At 42.1% G+C, this 25,449-nt stretch overlaps 4 protein-coding genes across 4 annotated transcripts; 3 read left to right on the top strand and 1 right to left on the bottom strand.

Moving 5' to 3' along the window:
* Positions 1–4,539: 4,539 nt before the first annotated feature.
* Positions 4,540–5,952, top strand: cnr1 (cannabinoid receptor 1; the record flags this gene model as incomplete). Its single annotated transcript, XM_084439487.1, has 1 exon — positions 4,540–5,952. The coding sequence occupies one exon, from the start codon at positions 4,540–4,542 to the stop codon at positions 5,950–5,952; it is 1,413 nt and encodes a 470-aa protein (XP_084295613.1).
* Positions 5,953–8,589: 2,637 nt separating this feature from the next.
* Positions 8,590–11,102, top strand: akirin2 (akirin 2). The gene is made up of 5 exons (XM_084439414.1): positions 8,590–9,091; positions 9,712–9,855; positions 10,063–10,212; positions 10,312–10,383; positions 10,565–11,102. Exons 1-5 carry the CDS (start codon positions 8,914–8,916, stop codon positions 10,573–10,575), a joined length of 555 nt encoding a protein of 184 aa, XP_084295540.1. The 5' UTR covers positions 8,590–8,913; the 3' UTR covers positions 10,576–11,102.
* A 2,937-nt stretch (positions 11,103–14,039) lies between these two features.
* rars2 (arginyl-tRNA synthetase 2, mitochondrial) lies at positions 14,040–19,127 on the top strand (the record flags this gene model as incomplete). The annotated part of the gene is made up of 20 exons (XM_084439240.1): positions 14,040–14,081; positions 14,164–14,237; positions 14,368–14,470; positions 15,326–15,409; positions 15,495–15,592; positions 15,682–15,737; positions 15,846–15,929; positions 16,016–16,092; positions 16,262–16,420; positions 16,853–16,959; positions 17,120–17,215; positions 17,364–17,424; positions 17,519–17,595; positions 17,750–17,874; positions 17,970–18,037; positions 18,211–18,320; positions 18,402–18,497; positions 18,579–18,653; positions 18,736–18,799; positions 19,003–19,127. The coding sequence occupies 20 exons, from the start codon at positions 14,040–14,042 to the stop codon at positions 19,087–19,089; spliced, it is 1,743 nt and encodes a 580-aa protein (XP_084295366.1). The 3' UTR covers positions 19,090–19,127.
* An 80-nt stretch (positions 19,128–19,207) lies between these two features.
* On the bottom strand, positions 19,208–22,228 carry slc35a1 (solute carrier family 35 member A1). Its single transcript, XM_084439524.1, has 8 exons — positions 22,070–22,228; positions 21,554–21,734; positions 21,213–21,372; positions 20,956–21,108; positions 20,743–20,809; positions 20,447–20,623; positions 20,022–20,156; positions 19,208–19,772 (listed from the first exon to the last, which is right to left on the bottom strand). Exons 1-8 carry the CDS (start codon positions 22,077–22,079, stop codon positions 19,639–19,641), a joined length of 1,017 nt encoding a protein of 338 aa, XP_084295650.1. The 5' UTR covers positions 22,080–22,228; the 3' UTR covers positions 19,208–19,638.
* Positions 22,229–25,449: the final 3,221 nt, after the last annotated feature.

The raw sequence follows: 25,449 nt of genomic DNA, 5'->3' as shown, positions 1-25,449 counted from the left end.
AAGTGAGGGTAGTATATTGGGGCTATTTATGGCTGCACCAAATCCGTGTCCTTTGTCCCTCTATGGTTATCTCAGCATTTCTGGAAGAAAAATGCACTTGTTACCATTTCCTGCACACTGGCAGTTTCAAAACATCAAAACACCTGCGGCAGTTCATATCCATGTAATGAGAATACATACAACACCTCACAAAACTGCTAATTGTGATGTGCTTTATTGCCATAATCATAGTATTTAATTAGTGATTTTGATCAGTGTTAATGGAACCCCCCAGGTAATGTGTTGTTTAATTTTAAGATTTTTGCCATTGCCTTTCTCCCTTTCCTCAATAGGATAAAGAGGTAGACAGCAGGTACAGTTCTGATCCAGGGCTAATATGATTTCACCCATCAGAGGGAAACAAGGTTTGGGGTTATGCAAGCGCTCCAGACTGATCTGATATGTCAGAGCCTCAGCTGGGCTGGGAGATTGATTAGGTGCTTATCGGTGCATTAGCCGGATGTTACAGGTTGGAATATATAAAACTCTCCGGCTGTCTGCCCCTGGCTCCTTCCTCACTATGGCAGGATGAGATGTGACTGGAGACACGGAGAGAGTGTCCTGCAGTACATAAGCCAGTGGGTCAGTGGAAGAATCTGTTACATTAAGGTCCTAGTGTAAGACCTGTTTTTCACATGTATGACACCCAGATGACGTGTCTGTCTTCCCCATGTCATCATTCACCAGTGAGATGCTGTTCCTTCATCTTTTACTATTATTATTTACAACTGTCTCAATTTGTTTGTTTCAGTCACATAAATGTTTGGATCTGGAAGCTCATTGACAGCCTTTTGGTCGCTGTGTAAAGTGGAAAAATCAAGAGCAGTAAATGGGTAAAACGTAATATGGAAGCCAGGTGTTCATCAAGGTCTATTACCTTTATTCAGAGCTGTCACCCATGGCCTGGCTGACCTCTTTGTGTTCTGCCACACACAGCCTATTAAACACCATATAAAATTATGGAAAACATTATGCTCATCTTAATCTAGACAGTGCATTGTGACCGAGGCTACTCCCAGGCTCACTTGCCCTCCACTTTGGGGTGCGTCCGAATTGGACTCTCACTCACCTGGACATCCCTTTGTTCAGGTCTCGTGAGACCACACCCACTCATTTCAAATAATAATAAACTAATTGGCCTGCCTAACACTGCTGTGGCACTTCTAGTTCACATAGAGGACAGTGTAGGACATAGGTAAGGTCTACATGTTACAACAGGTCAGTCACCCGGATAAGGGTTAGGGTTCTCTCTGCTCAGGTCAGGGAGGAGGTACCGCATACTCAAAACCAACTCGGGGAGGCTCAGAAGGAGTTTCTGCCCTCAGTCCATCAGGATCCTGAATGAAGAGACTGCCTGTTGAACTCTGGACTTAACTCGGTAACACTCAGCACAACTGCACTTCATACTCAGTAGAATAATTACATTATAGATGTATATATATATATATATATATATATATATATATATATATATTGTGTGTGTGTGTGTGTGTGTGTGTGTTTGTGCGTGTGTGTTTGTGCATGTGTGTGTGATTGACTTCATTTCGCTCTGCATTGTTTTCTGTGTCGCAAACCTGCAACCTTGCACTCTCAAGTTGGATGTGCTAGCAACTAGCCTATGCCAAGAAAGTGTCAGGGGTCATTAGCACATCCTTTATACTAGTGGTAGTGTGAGTGAGTTTCACTAGTCGACGACTGCTCTACTTTTGCCTCCTCGTATATGTAACATATGTATATATATATAGTTACTTGTGAATATAAATATCAATACTCAAACCCAACTGCACAACCTCACATACTCCCCCAGCACCCCATCCTTTCATGTATACTTCATATCTTGTATCTAGATACATAAGTTTCCCTTTATACTTTCTTTTTATATCTCTTTTTTACCTGCCTGTGTGTGCACAATCTAGGAGCTAAGGAAGAACATTTCACTACTCGTTGTACCTGTATAATGTAGTATGTGCCACCGGGGCGGCACAGTGCGTAGCAAGTGCAGCCAGAAGGTCCCGGGTTCGATTCCTGCTTGGGACGCTGTTAGCACTAGGGGTCGAGTTCTCCCCAGGGTTGTCAGGTACCCAGGCAGATGGGGTATCTCCCAGGCCTTTTGGGTATAGTTTGCATGTTCTCCCTGTGTTCTTCTGCATGTTTTTCTTATTTGGTTCTTTATGGGGGAAACTCTTGTGAACACAGGGAGAACATGCAAACTCCACACAGAAAGGCCCGGAGACGTTCTTGCTGTGAGGCGACAGTTCGTACAAGGTTTTGGGGTTCAGGGTCTTGCTCAAGGACATTTCGACACACTCTGGCACAGTACCTCTTGAGCTATGTGCCATGCATATATTGCATGTATTGTGTCAGCAAGCAGTAGTAGTAGTTTTTGTACACCATCTGCCACACCGAGCGCGGCACCACTGCTGCTCACCGCTCCCCCAGGAGATGGGTCAAATGCGGAGAACAAATTTCATACACTCAGGTGTGACAATCATTGGGACTTTAACCTTTAACCCTCTCTGGCATTGAATTAACTAACACTCAATTTACTTAGAATTTTTTAAACAGCGCACCTTTCTTACAAATCCTACATTAATGAATCAGGTGTAGCCTTTGTGAAGTTCTGTCAAATTTAGTAAACTCTACACGAAACAATTACTTTCTGTGACAAAACACAAATTCATTGTGCAGCATTAACACATATTAATGTGTTAACACACCTATTCAACCGCAGCCTACGCTCCAAATGAACACATACACGTGAACACATGCAAGTAGCCTATATCGTGGGCTTTAAGAGCAGAAGCATTTCATCGGCGACCCTGATGCGTGTGTGTTCCTTGTGTCTTTAAGAGCAGAAGAAGCATTTCATCGGCGACCCTGATGCGTGTGTGTTCCTTGTGTCGTCCATTAGGCCTACTACACGTGTTTGAGTCAAGTGCACGTGCATGCTGTGCGAATAAAGAATTCTTCTTTTATAGCTGACTTGACTTTGCAATTTTTTATCCCTGAAGTTGTTAAGAATGGTTCTTTCTCCAACTGTAGAGATTTCTTTTTGTGTCTGCCCCCTTGTTATCTTCACGACTTCCTTGGCTGGCCATAGGAAATCGTTTATAAAGAAATCGTTTAATAGGTTCCGGAGCACGTGATGAACGCGCAAAAGCGATGCTTCATAAGTATGCTCGCCCGCCCAGAGAGACCCCAGACATCGCCATCAGCCACCTATAACCGTGCCCACGGAGAGGTGCGCATCGACTCAAGAAACGGAGAACTAATCAAGAATAATTTAATTTTACATAGGCCTATCAGTAAAACACAGTAATATTATAGGCTACTTGGGAAATGTGTTTGTTGCCTTTTACTGTTGTGAGAATTCTGTAGGTTATTCGGGTATTGCGCGCGCCAATTGGATTATTGTTTTGATACAGTTGATTCTCCGCACCTGGTAGAACTATGTGAAGGTACATTTTTCTTACTAAAGCAAATATTTAGGCTACAACAACAAATTGCATGTAAACTTACAACTGCGACACTGTTAATAGACTAATAACTGCGATATTGTGAATTGTTGCATTGTTTTAAAATGAATGATTCTTCTATTTATCATTTATAGTTTAATTAATCTTGCATTGACATAGTAGCATATTACAACCTGACAAGATACATCCTATATAAATGGCCACTAAACGTGCGTGAAAATCTATTAAGGTGATTGTCAACAAGTATTAACAACGTACTGACTGATTAAAATCACAGGTACAACTAAAATATACGGTATGTAGCCTAGATAAAGTTAATGATCATCAAGTTATAATGCATGCGACACTTTTGTGTGAAACAATTACATCTGTGAAATAAAAGAGTAGGGTATTCTTAGTTCCAGATTACAAAGAAGCATGCAACAAAGGCTTTTGTCAACAGATATTAGCCTAACCTTAGTTTTCAATAATAGTCTATTTTGGCTACAACGAAACATAAGAATAAACAATTACTTAGTAGACTAGATACATTTTATGTTATATACCTTGTAAAGACTGTTACTCCATATCTTTCTGTTTGTTTCGTATCTTCAATGAGTCGCGTCTAAAGAATAGGTAACCAGCCATCCCGTGGCAGCTAGTAATAATGAGAATGAAATTGTAATTTAGATTGAGGGCAGAAAATATAACTAAGCCTCTCAAAAAGGCGAACATTATATAACATAAAGTGTGTCTATATATATATATTCTCTCTCTCTCTCATATATATATATATATATATATATATATATATATGAGAGAGAGAGAATATGATTGATACATATTATCAGTGTTTTTTTTTCATTGTATTGATAATAATTTACTAATAACTAATAATTTCATGATCATTGCAATCATTTGGCTCTTGCTCTGCCTTCACTTGTCCACTGTCATGGCTTTAACATTCCCCACAAACATGTCTCTCATCATTTTGTAGGAGAACCAGGAATCATCTTAGACTGCAGTGTTCATCTCAGACGCAGTCATGAAGTCTGTGCTAGGTGGTGTGGCAGATACCACCTTCCGGACTATCACCTCTGGGCTACAGTTTCTTGGCTCCAATGATGCCAGCTATGATGACCCCACCATTGATGCTGACTTTACCAAGAGTGGAGTCTCGCTCCAGAAGCCCTTCTCGGCTTTCCGCAGCAATTCATTCCCAGACAAAGTGCCTGCAGATGAGGAGCTCATCCTCAAAGGCATTCCATTCTACCCCACCAATGCCACCGACTTCTTTGGCAACCGGAGCTCCTTCAGAGAGGAGGGCAACGGCATTCAATGTGGAGAGAACTTCATGGACATGGAGTGCTTCATGATCCTGACCCCCAGCCAACAGCTGGCTGTGGCCATGATGTCGTTGACTCTGGGCACCTTCACAGTGCTGGAGAACCTGGTGGTTCTGTGTGTGATTCTGCAATCCCACACTCTGCGCTGCCGACCCTCCTATCACTTCATAGGCAGCCTGGCCGTGGCCGACCTGCTGGGCAGTGTCATCTTTGTCTACAGCTTCCTGGACTTCCATGTTTTCCACAGGAAGGACAGCCCCAATGTTTTCCTTTTCAAGCTAGGCGGAGTCATCGCTTCCTTCACAGCCTCTGTGGGAAGCCTGTTCCTCACCGCCATAGACCGCTACATCTCCATCCACAGGCCCCTGGCCTACAGGCGCATCGTCACGCGGACCAAGGCCGTCATCGCCTTCTGTGTGATGTGGACTATCTCCATCGTTATTGCAGTACTCCCTCTGCTGGGCTGGAACTGCAAGCACCTCAACTCAGTGTGCTCAGAGTTGTTCCCACTGATCGACAAGAACTACCTGATGTTCTGGATTGGGGTGACGAGCGCGCTGGTCCTCTTCATCATCTACGCCTACATGTACATCCTGTGGAAGGCGCATAACCACACCTTGCGCATGCTGAGCCGCACATCCCAGAAGAGCCTGGTGGTCTACTCGGCAGACGGGACTAAAGTGCAGACCACTCGTCCGGAACAGGCCCGCATGGACATCCGCCTGGCCAAGACCCTTGTACTCATCTTGGTGGTGCTGGTCATCTGCTGGGGCCCTGTGCTGGCCATCATGGTCTACGACCTCTTCTGGAGTATGGGCGATGACATTAAGACAGTATTTGCCTTCTGCAGCATGCTCTGTCTGCTCAACTCTACCGTCAACCCAATCATCTATGCCCTTAGAAGCAAGGACCTGCGGCACGCATTCCTCAGGTCGTGCCAGGCGTGCCGAAGCAGTGCCCAGCAGCTGGATAATAGTCTTGAGTCTGACTGCCAGAACAGGAATGCCAACATCGCTGCCAACCGGGCTGCAGAGAGCTGTGTGAAGAGCACGATGAAAATAGCCAAAGTGACAATGTCTGTGTCAACGGAGACTTCTGCCGAAGCTGTCTAACTGATCAAATCACAGTGAAATTGTACAAATGGTAATGATTACATAATAAGCTCCTCACATGTAAAAAGGGGAACTGGAGTGTTAACCAGAGAGAACTTTCTCTCCTGAGTCTGTATAGTTAATATTCATTTGTACATTGTTTTATGTTCATGAAGTGTGCCAGTAGTATTCCAGTGCCGAAGTGCCAAATTGATTTTTAAAGAATGGAGGATTCGAAAGGTCAGTTTCCCAAACACAGAGAAGCCTATTCCAAAACAGTGCATTTCTTACAGTGGACAATCTCCAATGAAGGTGAATTTAGTCTAAAATTGTGCTAGATCTGGGTCTGGGAAATGTTTCTTTGATGTGTGAACTATTTAAGACCATTTCAAGTCTACTGTTCGTCATAGACTTCATGGTGTTAAACTAGATAATAGTGAATTTGTGGAGGCTTATTATATTTTTGTACTGTGAATTCAGGTTCTGAAACAATTAAATCATCATTCATGGGATAAGGGGCTACTGATGTTTCTTGAATAGAAATATGTTTTATTGTTGTTATGTGTACTATAAAAATAACAAATCTTCGGGCAGCCAGAGGTGGCATTGGTTTGTCCATGCAACATGTACAAAATATGTGTAATGTGAAGATTCAATTAACATGACAACGTCCATAAGTGGACTGCTTTCACACTGTAATGATCCCTAAAAACAAAATGGAGATGTTTCTTTGTACCTGCTAGACACAAACTTACCAAATGGCATCAAGAACGATGTGGTAGTACAGAATATTATTGTTTACTGGAATCAGATAATCACAGAAAGAGATTCAAATGTGGAAATAAAAATCATGACCTATTCTGGTTTTGAATGCTTATTACATCCTGGTTACTGTACGGACAATTGAGCCAAATTCTTAAAGGGCATTCTCTGTAGAACTGGTACTGCACAAATAGATCTATCTTGCTTCTTGCAGTGTGATGAATATAGTGATATGTCTTTGATTGAAAAAAAAGGAAAAAAAGATGTATACCAAACAATTGTACAGTGTTTCATACAATTCAGTTCTAAATCGTGGTTTCGTATGGTTCCACTTCAAAATGAAGCAGTTCATTTTCAGAGCCAATAGGCTTATGACATGGCCAGTGCTTGAACTGATCTTTAGAATGGAATCCAAGCGCAGTGTGCTGGCCACACTACTATAACTGTTAAGAATGTACATGTATGTATGACAGTTTGAATTTGGATGGATTCATCAAATGGATTACATTAAATTCATTATATTTGTGATACCTTGTGACTTAATGAAACATGTTCAACCTCAGTGTTACAGTAACCATAATTGATATTTATTTTGATAAATTGAGAAGGTTGGATAGCCGTCTGCAGAGATACTGTCAAGCAATTGTAGTTGTTTTTCTAATGAAAAGCTTGGTTAGAATGGAAATTCCAACTGTTAGAATGCAAGTTATACTGTGTGGACTATATGGAAACTAATGTTCCTCTTCAAGGTGTTGATGATAATGTTATTTTCAATTAAATTATATAGGACTTTTAATCTGGAAATATCTCTCAGTTAGCACAATATTGTTCTATAGACATTTATCGGTGTTAATCTAACTAGACAGCTGTTACCCAGTACGCTTTGCAGCCTATTGTACTATTGAGTGTTGGACATCAAATGTCAGCTGTTAAGTTGCTTCTGTACAGTGGTGGCAAATCAGAAGTTTGTGAAAAAAACACGCACTCGGAAGTGTTTTCTGTATTGCAATGTACTGTTCCCAAGCTTATAATAAAGCCACATCTGGTTATCATGTTGCGCATGTTCTGTATTTACTGACTATATGATAGGCAATTTTGTGTCCACTTATCAGTCATTAATTATTATATGAACCACAGTTCAAGAATTGGGTAGTTTTTCATGACTTGCAATAGATAAAGATTGTAAAGATATTCTATTCCAGTACAAGAGTGACAGGGACAAAGTGTTTCTGTAAACATCAACTGTGCATTCAGTATGTACATGTAGGGAAGTGTTGAAATAGATCCAGTGTTTACTTCAATAATGAAACGACCCCACCAATTAATTTCACGAGTTGTGATTGTGTTGACTCCTAGAGCGTTGTCTCCCCCTGGTGGAACATATGAGCATTGATCAGCACTACACTGGCCCTCAGGGTGGGCTAGTTAAACCCATGTTGGTCGACCATAAGATTAATGCATTCTAAATGAAAATAAAAAATAATTATAGTAGGATCTTATACAATTCAAATGAACTCGCTGCCTCCACATACATGTGTTGCTTGAATCTGAATCATAAGGTGGTACATAGTACATAGGTGGTATAGAGAGAATAAAGAGCTACTGTTTGTCATCTGACTTTACTCCTGAAAACCAAATGGCAAATTCCCCTAATCGTTAAAATCCCCCTAATCACAAAAAAGTGTGATTTAAACTGAGGGGGTGTTGTTTTGCTTTCCTGGTTGTATGGGGACTGTAGTTCACAATCGCCAAATATTGCATAGTGCAGGGCGAATAGAGTACAAAAGGAACTACATTTACCATGAACATCGATATTTCTGCGCATGTCTACTGGCTCAGAATAATGTGTTTGCGTTGTTTTGACGCCATGTTGGTTGCCATTTAGGAAGAATAAAGGAGTGTTGGCGATGCCGAAGGGATGTACTGGTGTAAAATCCACTATCATCTGATTTTGTGGGACATTGAAAACGTCTGGATTTATTTAGTGAATTGTAGTTAACATTCATTGATAACAGCGCCGGGGTTTTGGGTGATAAGAAGAACTGCAAGAGTCAAAGAAACCAAGCTATTTGCTTACAACCAAAATCTTCCCTTGAGTAGGCTGTGAAAAGAACGCCAGCGAAGGGGCCCAGTCAGAGGGATTATTTTAGTTATTCCACTCGTCGACTCCAATAACTACTGCTTTATCACGTTTTATACCGATATTCGGCTAATATAGAAATGGCTTGTGGGGCTACTTTGAAAAGGACTATGGATTTCGATCCATTGATGAACCCTGCTTCCCCTAAAAGGAGGAGATGCACCCCCATGTCTCCAGCCGCTTCCACCTCATCACCACAAAAATATCTGCGTATGGAGCCTTCACCATTTGGTGAGGTGTCGTCTAGACTTACAGCGGGTAAGCCATGAAACCTGTTTCAACTATTTAGCTAGCAACGACGCTTGGCGTGGGTGGTATAGCTAATGCCAACAACTGGCATTGTTGCCTTATGGCAATCGCATGTTTTATATCAGCTTGCTAGCCACCTATCTAGCCTACTCTTCGCCCACCAGTATGCTAACATGGCCAGCGTAGAGCGATAGTAAGATGAATATTTTCAACAATAATGTTTGATAACACATTTGCCAGTGATGGTACGAGATTGGACCGTCCTGTCAGCCATTAACTTGTATAGGAATGACACTCCCCGTAGCTGTCTCAATGTCTTCAGAGGAGCCATCGGGTGGGGTTGAGGGGGGCTTACTTACTTCAGCTAGCAGGGAGCCTCAAGCTTCAGTTCAGTTAACCTATTACTGTGTCGCCTACTTGAAAGAGAGACAAAGCATGCACTGTCAAAACTGACGTAGAAGTGTGCCAGCTCAGCAAGGTTTCTGTTTTGGATTATTGGGTAGCTTTGTATTCAACTGTTGTATTGGTCTATATGGGTGCAGTCTCGATTGTGTTAGACACACTACTTGCTATAGTTTCTCATGGGCAATTATCAATTTTATGCATCTAATCTTTCACTTAAATTCCAGAGCAAATCCTACACAACATCAAGCAGGAGTATAAGCGGATGCAGAAGCGAAGGCACCTGGAAAACAGCTTCCAGCAGACAGAGGGCTGTTGTCCACTGGACTCCCAGCCCCACAGCTCTATCCTGACTGGACCCACTCTGCCAGGTATACTTGCATTTTTCCAGGATACAAAGTCATGTCATTGGTTTGCAATGGTGAAAGTGGTTGGCACTGGCACATAATGAAACATGTTGATCCCATTTGTGATGCCTGTCCCATGTATTAGCCTGCAGGTGTATTTTCATGTTGCGTGGCTGGTTCAAATGCTTTTATTTCAGTACTCTTGGTAAATGACTCTTGTCCTCCGCACAGGTACAGCCTCTGGTGCCTCTTCTCCATCCAGAAAAGAGCAGCCCTTGTTCACCCTGAGGCAGGTTGGGATGATCTGTGAACGACTACTGAAAGAGCGGGAGGAAAAAATACGTGAAGAATATGATGAAATATTGACGACCAAACTTGCAGGTGAGTTATTGAAACAGTCTAGTCAAGTCTCTCTGGAACAGTATTTATATATCCACGAACAGTACATTTATTTATTTTATTTTATTTTTCTCCTTACAGAGCAATATGATGCCTTTGTCAAGTTCACTCACGATCAGCTGATGCGGCGATTTGGAGAACAACCTGCTAGCTGTGAGTAACAAACCTCTCTGATCAGTAGACACCATGGCTTTCTGTGGAATCGATTTTTAGTGTAATGGGCCCCCTCCCTTACAACCTCATTGTATTTCCCTGCCTTTCCAATGAAGTCCCAGTGCATTTCATCATTATTCATGTATCAACATACTTACGACTTCCCTCTCTCTCTCCACAGATGTTTCCTGAGTGAGACTTCATGCTTTATGGAATATCAGTTTCCTGTTTTATTGATGCAAGCTCCACTAGCTGATTCTCTCCAAACCTTATCTCCAGATGTTCAGTGGGTCTAGTTGGACTTGTAGCAGTGCCATATTTCCCTTGTGGGCACAGGCTGCCTCAAGCTTCTGTCAGTGGCAACAACGTTCTCTTTAGCAGCTGGTGTTTGGAGGGCTTTCTGGCATCAAGACATATATGGACCTCTGCTACCTACCTGTGGCCTCCTGTGTTTTTAATTTCTGTATTGATATTTATTTGGCTTCTTCCTGATACCTAGTACAGTGACCAGCCATACCTCTCTCTGCCACCATACATTTAATGTTAACTTTTCCCCTCAATTAAATATGGCTGTGTTGCAGAGTTGATGTAATTTTTGCAATCCAAATGTTTTGAAGAAGGGAGCGGTCATTCTTTTAAGAGTGATTAAACCAAGGAAGCCTCTGGACTGGACTCCAGGAACAGGAATCTTGGCATTTATCAGCAAATGTTTAGGTTGTACTGGTAAATGACTTGTGTACATTGTGTATTTTTGCTTGAATTTTGTCCTTGTTTTAATTTTTCTTTAATTACAGTTTTTTTTTTTCTCCAAATGTTTTTATCTTGTTTATTTCATCGGCTATGTAGTGTAATAGGGCTTTGGTTGGGAAAGGCAAACTAATAAAAAGTTTACATTTAAAGATATACTGGTTTTAAATGTTTCTGGTCTGCCAATATTTCAATGTGCATCTTAGTCTGAGGTGTGACCACAATGGCCATGACTTGTTGCAAATAGGCTTGTAATGTTGGAGGTAGATCACAGTTTAGTCATTTAGCAGATGCTCATTTTATCCAAAGAGACTTGCAACGTTTTGAGCTAGTGTTGGGGTAAAAAGTAACTTGCTCAAGGGTACAATGGTAGACAATGATTGTCAAGTGGCCTGGTTATGACCAGGATGGCGAAGTCAGGCTAGTGGATATGTGCTATTAGTGCACACTTTTTTTTTTATACAAACGGGTGCAGAAAGTCAAGCCTCCACAGAGCAGTCTTCACTTTGGTGAGTAACTAAAATATATCTGTAGTAGATACTGAAGAGCAGACTGAGGGAAAAATACTAATGTATGGTCCCTGAGAGGGTGTTGTGCTCGAGGGCGGTTTCATTAATTCCAGGAGGGGGAATTCAGGTGTTATAGCAGCAGAGTGACAACAGAAGAGGTACTAAATAGAGAATGGCGTCAATATACTGTGTATATACTATATATATATAGTGGAGGAAATAATTATTTGATCCAATTTTGTAAGTTTGCCAACTGATAAAGAAATGGACGGTCTATAGCCTAATTTTAATGGTAGGCTATGGTTTATTTTTAAAATTCCGAAAATCACATTATATAAAATATAGGCTATATACATTGATTTTCATTTGAATGTGAGCAATACGTATTTGATCCCCTAGCAAAACATGCGGGGGGAAAAAGTAAAAATAAAAAAGGTGTAAATTCCCTGCATCGTGATGGTGAAACATAAAATAAAAGTTGTAGAATCAATCAATAATCAAGTTACGTAACGAAAGTTACGTCCCAAAGTATTCATGTCTTTGTCAGTGGGCAAACTTAAAAAAATTGGCAAGGGATCAAATAATTATTCCCTCCACTGTACAAAGTACACACAGTAGTACAATACACAAATGAGGCAGAGGGAAAACACCAAGAAGACACAAGGGACTCAGCTGGGATCACAACAACGTGCATGTCTATTTCATGCTGCTGCAGCATTTCACCCATCTGTGCGACAAGAAAATACATCCATTAATTAAAAAAAATGTTTAAAAAAAAATGAGAAGAGAAAAGGGCAGATGGAATCAATAAATAAATAACCCTGGAGTAGAGGGGGCATGGGTGTGTTATGATGTTATAGATGTTTTCTTCCCTAGTTTTGCCCCACATGCAGAATGCCGCATTGAAATGAATAAATAGGCTAATCATGTTTTGCGTCTACTATAATATATAGGCCTACTAACAGCCTAGTATAAATGGAGGAGGACAGGTGACAGTCAACCGGCAACCGTCCACATGCACTTCACCGCCTGGTCATTAGAGGATGCTACGAGATTGAAACTGCCATATCTCAACGTGGGATGGTCACAGAGATAAACCGTTTGGACTGGCAGAAAGGTCTTGACGTAGCCTAACAAACGCAGCAATACCATACATGTCCGGCACGCATAGAACCAAACAAAACTCTGAGTGAAGCCAGCTCCCCGTTTGGGGGATACTAGAGACACAGGATCATGGACGGGTGTGCGGGGGGAGAGCCCCAAGTGCACCAAACTGCCCCCTGCCGGCTCCGACCCGAGGGGGGCACCATAGAGCCACCCAAAGAAAGCTGCCCATTCATTTGGACTTGGGCTCAGAAGCAAAAATGTCAGTTATAGATCAATAGATCGATCAATAGACCAAAGCGCCCCCACGGCCCCACTAGTTCAAGTGGTGCAATCTGAAAAATTACAACCTACCCTGCTTCCATTTCCGTTTGTTTTGTTTTGTTTTGCCCTTAGTTTGTGAACTTCCACTTCTGAACATAACTATTTCATGTTGTTTAAGCTTATTTAGCATGAGGCCATTTTCTGTCCTGCACTGTATTACAAAGTTGATCTTTTGAAAGTCTCCAGATCTTCACATAAATATGAATCATCAATCAATATTATTCAGTTCCTCTCTGAATGCAAGTTTTGCAGATTTGATGCGCTATGATATGTTCACCTCTTTAGGTGGGTATGTTTGGAATAGCTGCAGTAGCTTGAGTCAATTGTGTAATTTGGGTGAGCTTCCACTTGATCCAATTTTGACATGGATACATCTTGAGGTTGGTGGGTTTGTTGGGGCCAATTCTCGCTTTAGCCCTTTCATGGCATATTCTCTTCTGGCTCTGATGGCATCTCATTTGACACTGAATGTGTCATACCTAAAACAAAAGTTTTGCAAAACATCCACACATGCTTACTCTTCATCCCAGTATTCCAATAATTTACAGTAGAAAGATGAGCCTGTTATACATAACTGTTCTGTATCTGTAAATCTTTTCAGTTTTGCAGAAATCACATACGGAATCGGGTTTTTAAAATAAAGCTAAAAACCACGGATGTATTAAAACTCACCTCTCCACATGCTGAATAAACAGTCCAATTTCCCTTTCTGGACGCGTGAGCCGAAGCTGCGTCCTCCAAAACCACGCCCATCCAACGGCAGACCGCCCATAACCGTGACGTAGTCCACAGACTGGCCGTTGTGATTGGATGATCCACACGAGTTCATAGGTTAGTCAAAAAGGAAGTGAATCACTAAATGACTTTAAATGTAAACTGAATCACCAGGACATCCATGTCTGGAAATAGCAGACGTGATTGAATGTAGAAAACCACATTGTAGGGCATTTTTTGTCAGATTATTGTCAGTGTATGGATATGGCTTCTTTTTTTAGAAGGAGTATTGCATCGAAGGTAATCCGTCATGAATATTGTGGGATAAGTACATCTAGCTATAGCAAACATTCTGATAAGCTTATTTCTTTTCTCATTCTAGCTGTCTAGAACTTTGGGGCAGTCCGAAGATGTATTCTTACCAGCTTTATCAGCAGTTCCGGTCTCAAAGAAACAGTTAAGTGTGTGTGTGTCTGTCTGTTTTCTCCAGACACTGAATCAATTATGTTGTGATGTATCTTAACTGCACTTTTTGTTACACTATTACTACAATGTCTTTCAAATGACTTGATCTTGTGCTCCTCAGGCTGTCTCCAGATTTCAGGCTGTCAGTTAGCATGTTGCTAAGGCATGAAGTCATCCCACAAAGAGGAGACCTCCAGGCACAGACAGAATTCCTGGCCAGTGAGGTGGGGTTCTGTGATCATAGATTACATTAGGCTTTGCTTTTGCAAAGCGACTTACAATAAATGCACTTAAAATAAAAGGTAGTCAATTGTACTATTACTCACTCATCAAAACTCATAGTGCATCTCTTTCTACAAGCATTCTTGCAAAGTGCAACAACAGCTAAGTAATAAGTGCTACTAGGAAAGGTCAGAGTAGTACTTCCTGAAGCATGAGTTTTCAGCCTGCGGCAAAAGATGTGCAGCGATTCTGCTGCTCTGACGTCAGTAGGGAGTTTGTTCTACCACTGTGGGACCAGGACAGAAAAGAGCCATGACTGGGTCAATCGACTGCAGGGACCATGGAACAACAGAGTAACCAATCACTTCAAGGCAGCAGAGTGAAGTGGTCAGGCGGGGGTATGTGACTCGACCATGGCCCGGAAGTAGGAAGGAGCTGTTCCTTTCATTGCTCTGTACGCTAGCACCAGAGTCTTAAACTGGATGCGAGCGGCTACAGGGATCCAGTGTAGAGGACAGAGAAGGGAAGTTGTGTGGGGGAACTTGGGGAGGTTTAACATCAGGCGAGCTGCAGCTGTTTGGACAAGCTCCAGAGGTCTGATGACCGATGCAGGGGCACCAGTAAGGAGGGATTTGCAGTAGTCCAAGCAAGAGATGACAAGAGGCTGGATGAGCACCTGCACTGTCTCGTCAGTGAGAAAGGGGTGAATTCTACTAATGTTGTAGAGCAGGAATCTGCAGGAGTGTGTAACCAATGCAATACATATTCATAATAATAGGTATCACAGGTATCACTGAGTGACCTAGCCTCCTTGTTCTATAATCACAATCACAATGTAGCATTGTGTTTCCCTTCAGTTGAAGAGAGACAGTGTGGTGGAAGAAATATTTGCTGGACGTGGAGTGGTCAACTTTAAAGTCAGACGCCAAGTCTTGGTAGAGGTGAATGAATATACAGTAACCTTAGTTAACATCACATATGTCAAACATGCAGTAACTGTAATGAATAGTCTGTTTTCCCACACAGAAAATATTAGAGGAGTTGGGGGAAAAGGATTGGAAGTTTGGTGAGAAAAGTGAACTTTTAGCAGGCCTCAAGAGAGGAACAACAGTGGTGGAATTTAGGTAAGCCCCTCACTTAAAATGCATACATTTTTCTGACGTGATGTTTATTTGTGAATTCAGCATTACATTGTACTCCCTTTTTCTTACAGTTCTCCAAATATTGCCAAGAAGTTTCATGCTGGACATCTGCGTTCTACAATTATAGGTGAAAATTTGAATCAAACTGGAGTCCTTATATGAGCCACCAGAGGGCAGAATAGATTACACAATAAGATAGGTTTGACTGAAAAATTACTGAAAATCATTTGTTTAGGTAACTTCATTGCCAATCTCAAAGCGTCATTGGGAAATGACGTCATAAGAATGAATTACCTGGGAGATTGGGGCATGCAGTTTGGTGAGTTAAGAAATTAAGAATAACCTACAATTTTTGAGATTCAGATTGTGTCGAGAGCTTTTAGGAGCTTTGCCATTGGATTTCAGGTCTGCTTGGAGTTGGCTTTCAGCGTTTTGGATGTCAGGAAAAATTGAAAACGAATCCATTACAACATCTTTTTGATGTAAGTTTGGAGTATGTAAGCACCTCAAAGAAAATAAGTCTAGCATTCATGTAAGTAGGTGGGAAAACCTGATTTCCTGGCACTCCTTTCAAGAAGTCTGTGTGTGTGTGTGTGTGTGTGTGTGTGTGTGTGTGTGTGTGTGTGTGTGTGTGTGTGTTTTCTCATGCAGGTCTATGTTCAGGTGAACAGGGAGGCGGAGAGGAGTGAGGACATAGGCCAGGCTGCTAGAGAGTTCTTCAGGCAGCTAGAACAGCAGGAGCGTCAGGCCCAGTCACTATGGCAACAGTTTAGAGAGATCACCGTGCAGGAGTACCAGCATATGTACAAGGTAACCAGCAAGGGGATCATAGTCTGTTGTCCATTAGTGCAAATTTACATTGTTTATCATGAATGTAAGTGGCAGACAAACAAAGGGTACGGCTGCCTAGCCTTGTGAGACCCCCCTGATCTCGCGAGCTCACATTCCATATCCGTAGAGACACGGATGGCTGACGGATTCGGATTCGTGCAGACAAACGGAATGTGAGCTCACAAGATCAGGATAGTCTCACAAGGCTAGTGGCTACTGCCTCAGCCTTAATTCAGTGAACTGTGAGTGTGAAAGTTGGCAAGCAGTACTTTACTTTAAAGTCAATTGATTTGCTTGTATGAGCAAACATGTTCTATATCTGTACCTCAAGTGTAACCTCAGTTAGCTCTGATGTTTAAGTCAAACAGCTGGTACATGACGTCAATGTGTTGTGCAATGACTGTTTTCCAGCGTTTAGGGATCCACTTCGACATTTATTCTGGAGAATCATTTCATCAAGGACAAGCCCAAGAGGTGGTTCAGCAGCTACAGAACCAAGGCCTTTTAAAAACCACTGAGTATGTCCTAAAAGCAAACATCCTTGAACGGCTTTTAAAAGAACTATGTGAAATTAAAACCTGGGTAAATAGCATAGACTGAACAGACACTGCAAACCAGACTGTAGGAAAAAAGTCCTATGATAGGAACATTATCTAATGGTGTTTGCCGTCTTGATAGGAAAGGGACAGGTGTGGTAGATCTCTCCCCATCAGGAGACATGTCCAGCTATTCCACAGTGCTGCGCAGTGACGGGACTTCTCTTTACATCACCAGGTCAGTGATGCCCCCCCCCCCAAAAAAGTTATACATACTGTAGCTGTTTTTATGGGCACCTAATAATGTGAAGTCATCACCTGAAATATGAAGAGAGGATTTAAAGACAATTGTGCTTTAACCATTTTTTGTTATTCTGTATTTCCAGAGATATTGCTGCAGCCATAGATAGAAAAGAAAAGTATAAGTTTGATGAGATGATATATGTGGTAAGAATATTGATCTGCTCAAACTTTTATCACTACCCTCCCGTCACTCTTAGAAATTTGTGTTCCAACATTTTCATTTTCTGCCCTTTTGAAGACAGACAAAAGTCAAGGGACTCATTTTCAGCAGCTGTTCCAGATCCTGTCGGCTATGGGACATCCATGGGCTGAGAGGTAGAGATCTCTACCCAGCTGTCCTAATATCACCACAGCCTACGTACATACTGTATATGAGATTGAAAGCCTCATGTCTGTTTTCCTGATTTAGTGTCAATCATACAGATAGGCTACTTATACAGTACTTCAATGGGTGTCCTCCTCACTGCAGGTGCCAGCACGTAGGGTTTGGCCTGGTGCAGGGAATGAGAACCAGGCATGGAGAGGTGGTGTTCCTGGAGGATGTTTTGTTTGAAGCCAGGGCCAGGATGCTAAATAACATGAGCCAGTCCAAGAGTAAGAGCATGACACTGTGTGCGTGTGTGTGGGGGAGTGAGCTGTATATGTAACGTGTAGGATGAAGCTTATGAATCTGAAAATCTTTCCTTCAGCCACTAAGGAAATGGATGATCCGGAGGATACAGCAGAGAAAGTGGGAATCAGTGCTCTTATAGTTCAGGTAACAAAACATTGCTGAAACATTAGCCTTTAGATCTTGGAAATATACACAGTACCTGCAATGACTAATGAGTAACTCAGAAGGGATACTGTCGCCATCGCCCTGGTGTTGTGTACGGAGAGAGGCTGATATTTACTGTTTTAGTTTGTTCTCTTTATTTCATGCTTTGACAGGACTTTAAAGGCCCTCTTGTGTCAGATTATAAATTTGACTGGGACAGAATGCTACAAGCGCAGGGCGACACAGGAGTGTTCCTCCAATACACACACGCCCGCCTTTGCAGGTGTGTGACCAGGAACTCTTATGTGCACTAAAAGCTGTAATTATCAACCATGCCAGAGGTTTGAATCCAGTGTCCTTGCAGTTTAATCAGGAGACATGGTGATGGAACAGAAGGTGCCTGCGACCCATCCCTTCTTATGGAGCAGAGGAGCATCCACCTCCTCCAGCACCTCCTTCGGTACATAAGCGTCTTCAAAATCTTTTCTTTTCTACGTCTTCTCACAGTTATCTAAATAGCCATCCTTTCATCTATTTCTAGTTATGATGAGGTACTATACCAGTCTGCACAGGATTTGCAGCCCAAACACATGGTCAACTTTCTCATGACGCTGTGGTAAGGACTGGAGCAGGTTTGAATGTCTGGCTCTGTGGGAGGGGTGCCGTATACTGACCGTTGTTGTTCTCTCCTCGTCCAGTCACCTGGTGGCCTCAGCACACAGGGAGCTGCCAGTGAAGGGAAGCTCTCCAGATTTGGCCATGGTGAATAGGCACACCCTGACCATTTTAACACATCAACTGTGTATTCAGGTTTTCTATCTAGTCTTACAGATATTGATACATATATACACAGTTCAATTAAATGGTTTCCATACAAAGGAAGCATAAGACGGTAATAGCTGCAGCTATATCTGCACAATCTTTCACAAACAATGGTTCATTGATTGATCTTTCCCTGTTGACAGGCAAGGGTGCAGCTCTTCAGTGGAATCTGCTCTGTGCTGGCCAGTGGAATGAGGATCTTGGGTATTACACCTGTTGCGAAAATGTGACCTACACAAACATCACCAAGCCACTGTGTATATAACGCTATTATTTGTATTATGTAATGTAAATATGTTCAAAGAGCCTTATTTTTAAAACATGAATGTCTGATAACTTAAGTAAACATCGGTTTTAATGGGTGTGTCACTGTGCCACATCATCTTTCATGATGGCCTTTTTTAATGTGTATCTATTAACAGTATTCAGACAAAGATTGTGTTTGATAAATGACAAAAACAACACCATTGCTCACAGATGTGTTGTAGATATGACATTATAAAACATTTAAGCGTTCATGCATTTTTGTTCAGAATCTCTCAGAAAGAAGATTCTGCAAGTAGTAACGGTACAGAGGGCAGGGAATGAGACACTGTCCAGGTGATATTCCATATTAAATCACCGATTAGAGGCACAACCATTCCCTTGCTTTATACGCCAGTGTCGCAGATATAATGATTAACCAAGTTTGAATGATTCTTGGCAGCAACTCTCTTTCTGTGGACAATGGGATATGAGTCCAGGGTGGCTCCAGTGCAGACAATAGCCAAGGCTGAACCTCACACCATGATCAGTTTCTGTTTAGACTCCTTGTCCACGTCTTCTCTGGCAAGCTTGGTAGTGTCTTGCTTTGGAAGTCCATAAAGGTATATTGACACACACACTAGCAGCGCTCCACTGGCAAAGGCAGCAGCTGCAAGAAAAGTATAATAGTCATTCAAAGCCTCCTACCCCTCCCCAGTCAAAATGTATTTTTTGCTGTTGTGTGTTTCCCGTCAGTGTGGTGAATAGCTAGTAGTCATAGTAGTATGGAGCATGTCAGGTAATCAAGTTCAAGACATAAAGTTTGCAAGACCAAATGACACACAGTAGCAAAGCTTTGCATTGATAACTAGGAGATGGTCATTTTCAGTAGCAAATGTGAAAGATTGTTTTGACTTACTTATCTGTAACCCAAACAATGTGACAGAGGCCACAGTGGAGAGCACAATGGCAGCTGCTGCAGAGAAGCCTTTCATGATATTGTCGGTGTACTTCACCACCACCGATGTGTACAGGCCACCCACACTCGCCAGTACTGTGGGGGAAAATCACAACTCATTTAATGTATAACACTTCCCTTCAGGTCAAGTCATAACATGCATTCTAGAAAACAATAAACCTGAATTAAATATGTGGCAATCTGGTGTCATGAAAAACCCTCCCCCCTCAGAAGACTTTGAATCCACTATGTACGTAAGCTCCAGCTCCACCTACATTCTCTGCACTTCTTCCGCTTTGTCTCCCTCTAAATGTTCACCTGCTGTCACCATAACAAATCAATACGTAGGAGTTATCTGAATGTATGAAGTGTGGAATTTTACTCACAGACAACGAAGCACACCCATGGAGTATACCCAAAGAAGAAGCCTTTGTCCATGACCTGGGCCCCATCAGTCAAGTAAACACCAGCTAGGGTGATTACGATGCCTGACAGGTACATCTGGATGTTCCTTACCCAGAGGGATGTGTCTGAACTCTTCAGGACCTTCTCAAAGTACACACCTTTTCAGAAACAAAGAAAAACAATATAAGGAAAATATTAAATAATTCTATTTTGTTGTGTAATGTATACAAAAAGTATTGTATTTGTAATATAATAAATGTAATATAGTTTGCCTTACCTGCAAATCCTGAGCACAGGACAGCAACCGCAATTGCTACAAACCCCAAAAAAGGGTTTTGATCAATCTGAGAAGGCAAGAACAGAAATGGTTTCTCTCAACCTCAAAATGTTGATTGTATGCCCTCACAAGCCACTGGTAAACAACCAGTACAAATTGGGATACATCTGGCACGCCTATTCCAGGTTGACTCACTACAGATTACTCCATTACCTGGACTTTAGTAGCCTCTGCAGGTTTCCACTGGACCAATGTGACACCCCCACAGAGCATGAAAACTGAGAACCACTGAAGCCTGCTCAGAGAGCGGTTCAACATGAGGACTGTGCACAGGGCTGTGCATGGGATCTTCAGCTGATATGTTACCTAAGAAGAGAGATACAGTGAGACAAGGAGCACATGAGCCATTCATTAGACAAAGGAAGACAGAATTGAGCAAGCAATGTCAATAGATTGGATTATGATATTACCTGATACACAGCTGCATCCAGATTGCTCAGGGCAATAAAGGCCATGTTATTCTGAATGGCATACACCACAGAGGGAACACTCAGCTTCAGCAGCTCCCTGGGACTTTTGAATACATGTTCCACAAGCGAGTTCTTCAACCTGCCGATGGTGCCTGTTTCTCTGTGAGGCGGTAAATACTTTTTACAACACTGCAATTGGGGCATTCCCATACTCAACTACAAACTCAATTAAATGCTTGACTGTAGCTGGTCATCAATTAACATTCCCTAGAATAAATCTAATCTGGCCCATTTGAGATTACATTAGATTTCCAAATAAAAATGTAGCTACATATACTTACTTGGCCAACATCCCGAGGCTGAGGAACAATTTGATCACTTCTGTAATGCATACTGCGGTTGTGGAGAAGTACATCTCTGTTGATGTAATAGTTCTTGTGTATCTTAAGGCCACTGTGTAAGCTGCTGCCACCAGCGTCATTACTGACAGGCAGTACAGCTTGAACACAACACTCACCGGCTCTGTGAAGAGGACCGCAGCAAAATAAAGACGGGTGACGTTAGCAGGTATGCAGTCGGCCGTACACTCAACAAGCCGATCTCAGTCTCAGCTCGGACCTGTTCCGTTAACAGGCTAGCTAGCTAACGTCAACCGCTAGTTAGACATTTGTGTGCAATTCCACTCTTGGAGGTAATGTGCTACGTTAGCTACAATTAGCTACAACATAAACAGGGTTATCTTGTCGACACATTCTTGACATGCGATGTTGCCAACAAATAGCAACAAGATGGACAGCTAACGTTACCAAAACAATTAGCTAATGTTACATGGTTATACTAACGCGATAACTACTTACCGTTAGCCATGGTGGTAGCTAAACTTGTGAGTTGGTCTGATAAATTTGCTGAATTAATGTGACGAGCTACTAAATGGGTTTCCTTCCTACATGCCTATTACAATTGTGCTAATTTCATAGTTAGCTGTTGAAGCATCAGGCGTCGTTATCGAGCTACAGGCTACCAAAGACTGTCATTGCGCATGCCCAAAGAACCCCCGGGCTCTTTCGCGAGGATCACTGCTGCGCAGTCAACAACCAGCGCCGCTGACCCCTCAATTCCACTGACTCCGGTGTTGTGCCGAAAAACGAATGCACCGCAGAATCCGAGTGCACTTCACGTGAACCCGCATTCGCTTGTTAGGGCCCGAGCACTGGCGGTGCGAGGCCCTATTGAATTTCGAAGGATTATTATTCTCCTACCTTCTTCTTCCAAAACAAATGCCTTTTTGGCGGCCTAAACATCGATGAAAACGGATGAAACTTTGCAGATACGTCAGTCCCGGTGAAAAATTTGATAATTCATGGGTGACCGAAATGGGCGTGGCAAAACGGCTCAAGAGCGCCCCCTGGAAAAATTAAAATGGCGAGCCCCACCTTTCAGTTTGATGTAGGCGAACGAAAATCGGTGGGCATAAGTAGTTCATCGAGACACACTAAAATGTCTCTCGAAAATCGGTGGGCATAAGTAGTTCATCGAGACACTAAAATGTCTCTTGGACCTATACCCAACATCGAACAGGAAGTCCGCCATTTTGCTTTTAATGTGCCATTTTGTCCTTGTTTTGACCATTTCCATGCCTCGTACTTCAACGAACTCCTCCTACAGATTTCATCCGATCAACTCCATATTCGGTCAGCTTCATCTTAAGACCTTTGTGATCAAAAAAATTGAGTTTTCACCAAACACCCTTGCCGTGGCACCCCGCCAAAGTTTGACATTTCGCCATGAAACACGAAGTCCTCATAACTCCTCCATACATTATCCAATTTGTCCGATATATCTCACGCTTCATGACGGTTCTGTCCTGAACACATCTATGTGTCAGTATTGCATCATACTTATAGCGCCACCTATTGGTGAAACAGGAAGTCCTCATAACTCCTCCATACATTATCCAATTTGTCCAATATATCTCACGCTTCATGACGGTTCTGTCCTGAACACATCTATGTGTCAGTATTGCGTCATACTTATAGTGCCACCTATTGGTGAAACAGGAAGTCCTCATAACTCCTCCATACATTATCCAATTTGTCCAATATATCTCACGCTTCATGACGGTTCTGTCCTGAACACATCTATGTGTCAGTATTGCGTCATACTTATAGTGCCACCTATTGGTGAAACAGGAAGTCCTCATAACTCCTGCATACATCATCCGATTTGCACCAAATTGCTGACGCTTCGTGAAGGTCACCTTCTGAACACATCTATGCATCGGTATTGAGTCACACTTACAGCGCCACCTACTGGTGAAACAGGAAGTACTCATAAATCCTACATATGTTATCCGATTTACTCCAAATTGCTCATGCTTGATGAAGGTCGCATCTTGAACACTTCTGTAAGTCAGTATTGCGTCATACCTTCAGCGCCACCTACTGGTGAAACAGGAAGTCCTCATAACTCCTACATACGTTATCCGATTTACTCAACATTTCTCAGGCTTCATCAAGGTACCGTCCTGAACACATCTATGCTTCGGTATTGAGTCACGCTTAGAGCGCCACCTACTGGCGACAGAAAGTTTCTCTCAGTACTGCACACCGAAATAGCACACCCTTTAACGGCGCCACACCCCGACACGCATGGGGTGCGAGGGCCCGCTCACTGCTGCTCGCAGCCCTAGTTCCTCTTGTTCTCCGTGCAGCTTCCAAAAGAACAAATGCTTCAACTGTTTACTCCACTAAGTAAACACCAGACCATCCCAAGGCCAAGGGGTGCAATTATCACAAAAACGATCGTATATTTTAGGTTTTAGCTTTTAAGATGAACACATCGCAGTTATGCGAGTGTGAGCTATAACATTGACGCCACTTAAAGGAGTAATAAAGGGAAAATGCATGTTTAGCCCTGTTTTAAGGTTACTTATGATCATATACAATGGTTCAGATCAAAACGTTGACAAAACTAGCACTTTTGAGAAAGTCTGATAATTGCTCTACCACCGTTTTGGTCATACAATGGATGTGGGTGGGCACCGTGAAAAATCATTCAAAAAACACTCTCAATTTCAAAGACAAGAAACTCACCGAGGTGTTAGTTGGCGTTCTGACATATAATTCGCCTTAAAGTAAGATTCTAGTTCATCTGGAAAGGCTTTTTTAAATATTTAGCATAGAACTATTTAGTTGCATCACATACGTGTAAAATTCCGCAAACTAGGTAGCCTAGCAACATAAACAATAACAATAGCTACCGCAAGTAGTTCCGCTTCCTGAATCCCCTCTGCGGATTGATCTACACATCTACAACGGTCGCTTCAATACAAGTCAATGGATTTCATAAAATGATCAATAAAACCCTACAGGACTCATACTTTGCGGCAAATTTGATGTCAGAACACCAACGGACACCAATTACCCCCTCGGTGGGCTTCTTGTCTTTGAAATCGAGAGTTAAACATGTTTTTGAAAGATTTTTCAAGGTGCCCACCCACATCCATTGTATGACCAAAACGGTAGTAGAGCAATTATCAGACTTTCTCAAAAGTGCTAGTTTTGTCAACGTTTTGATCTGAACCATTGTATATGATCAAAAGTAACCTTAAAACAGGGCTATACATGTATTTTCCCTTTACTACTCCTTTAACATAGTTGTGATACTCAAATCGACTATCCAGTGTTGTGTATTCTGAAATATGTCTAAAATTAATTGCATTTCATGTAATATTGTAGGCTACGTTGTATAACGATTTGAGGATTCCCTTGTTTGAAATGCAAAGTGAAAATCTGAGCTACTGTGGGACACCAGACGTTGGACTGGTTATTCAAGACTGAAAACTTTAAAATTGCAAAATATAATTGCTGGAATATAAGGCATTCTCAGCTTCTTGAATAAGATATGTCAAGCTCTCCACTCCCACTTATCCACCACTGATGTAAAAACCGTTATAGTATACCTATATACACTTCTTCAGTCACCACTAGCCTACAACACTAGAAAGCACATAATTACAACAGGGAGCCCTCCCTATTTAAATCAAATCCTACTTTATTTCTACAGCACATTTCATACACAAAGGCAACACAATGTGCTTTACAGAGAGGGGGGGGTCTACTTCAAAGCCTGAAATGTTTGTCATTCTAACATTTTGCAATCCTGAGATAGGGGTGCACTCTGATGGCATGATAGATGCCTCTCATTCTCGCCTTCCCTCCCAGATCATGACCATTAA

The sequence above is a fragment of the Borostomias antarcticus genome, assembly GCF_949987555.1.
Source record: "Borostomias antarcticus genome assembly, chromosome: 6".
NCBI lineage: Eukaryota > Metazoa > Chordata > Actinopteri > Stomiiformes > Stomiidae > Borostomias > Borostomias antarcticus.
Note: the sequence above shows the minus strand (reverse complement) of the source record. Positions and strands in the feature narration are given on the sequence as shown.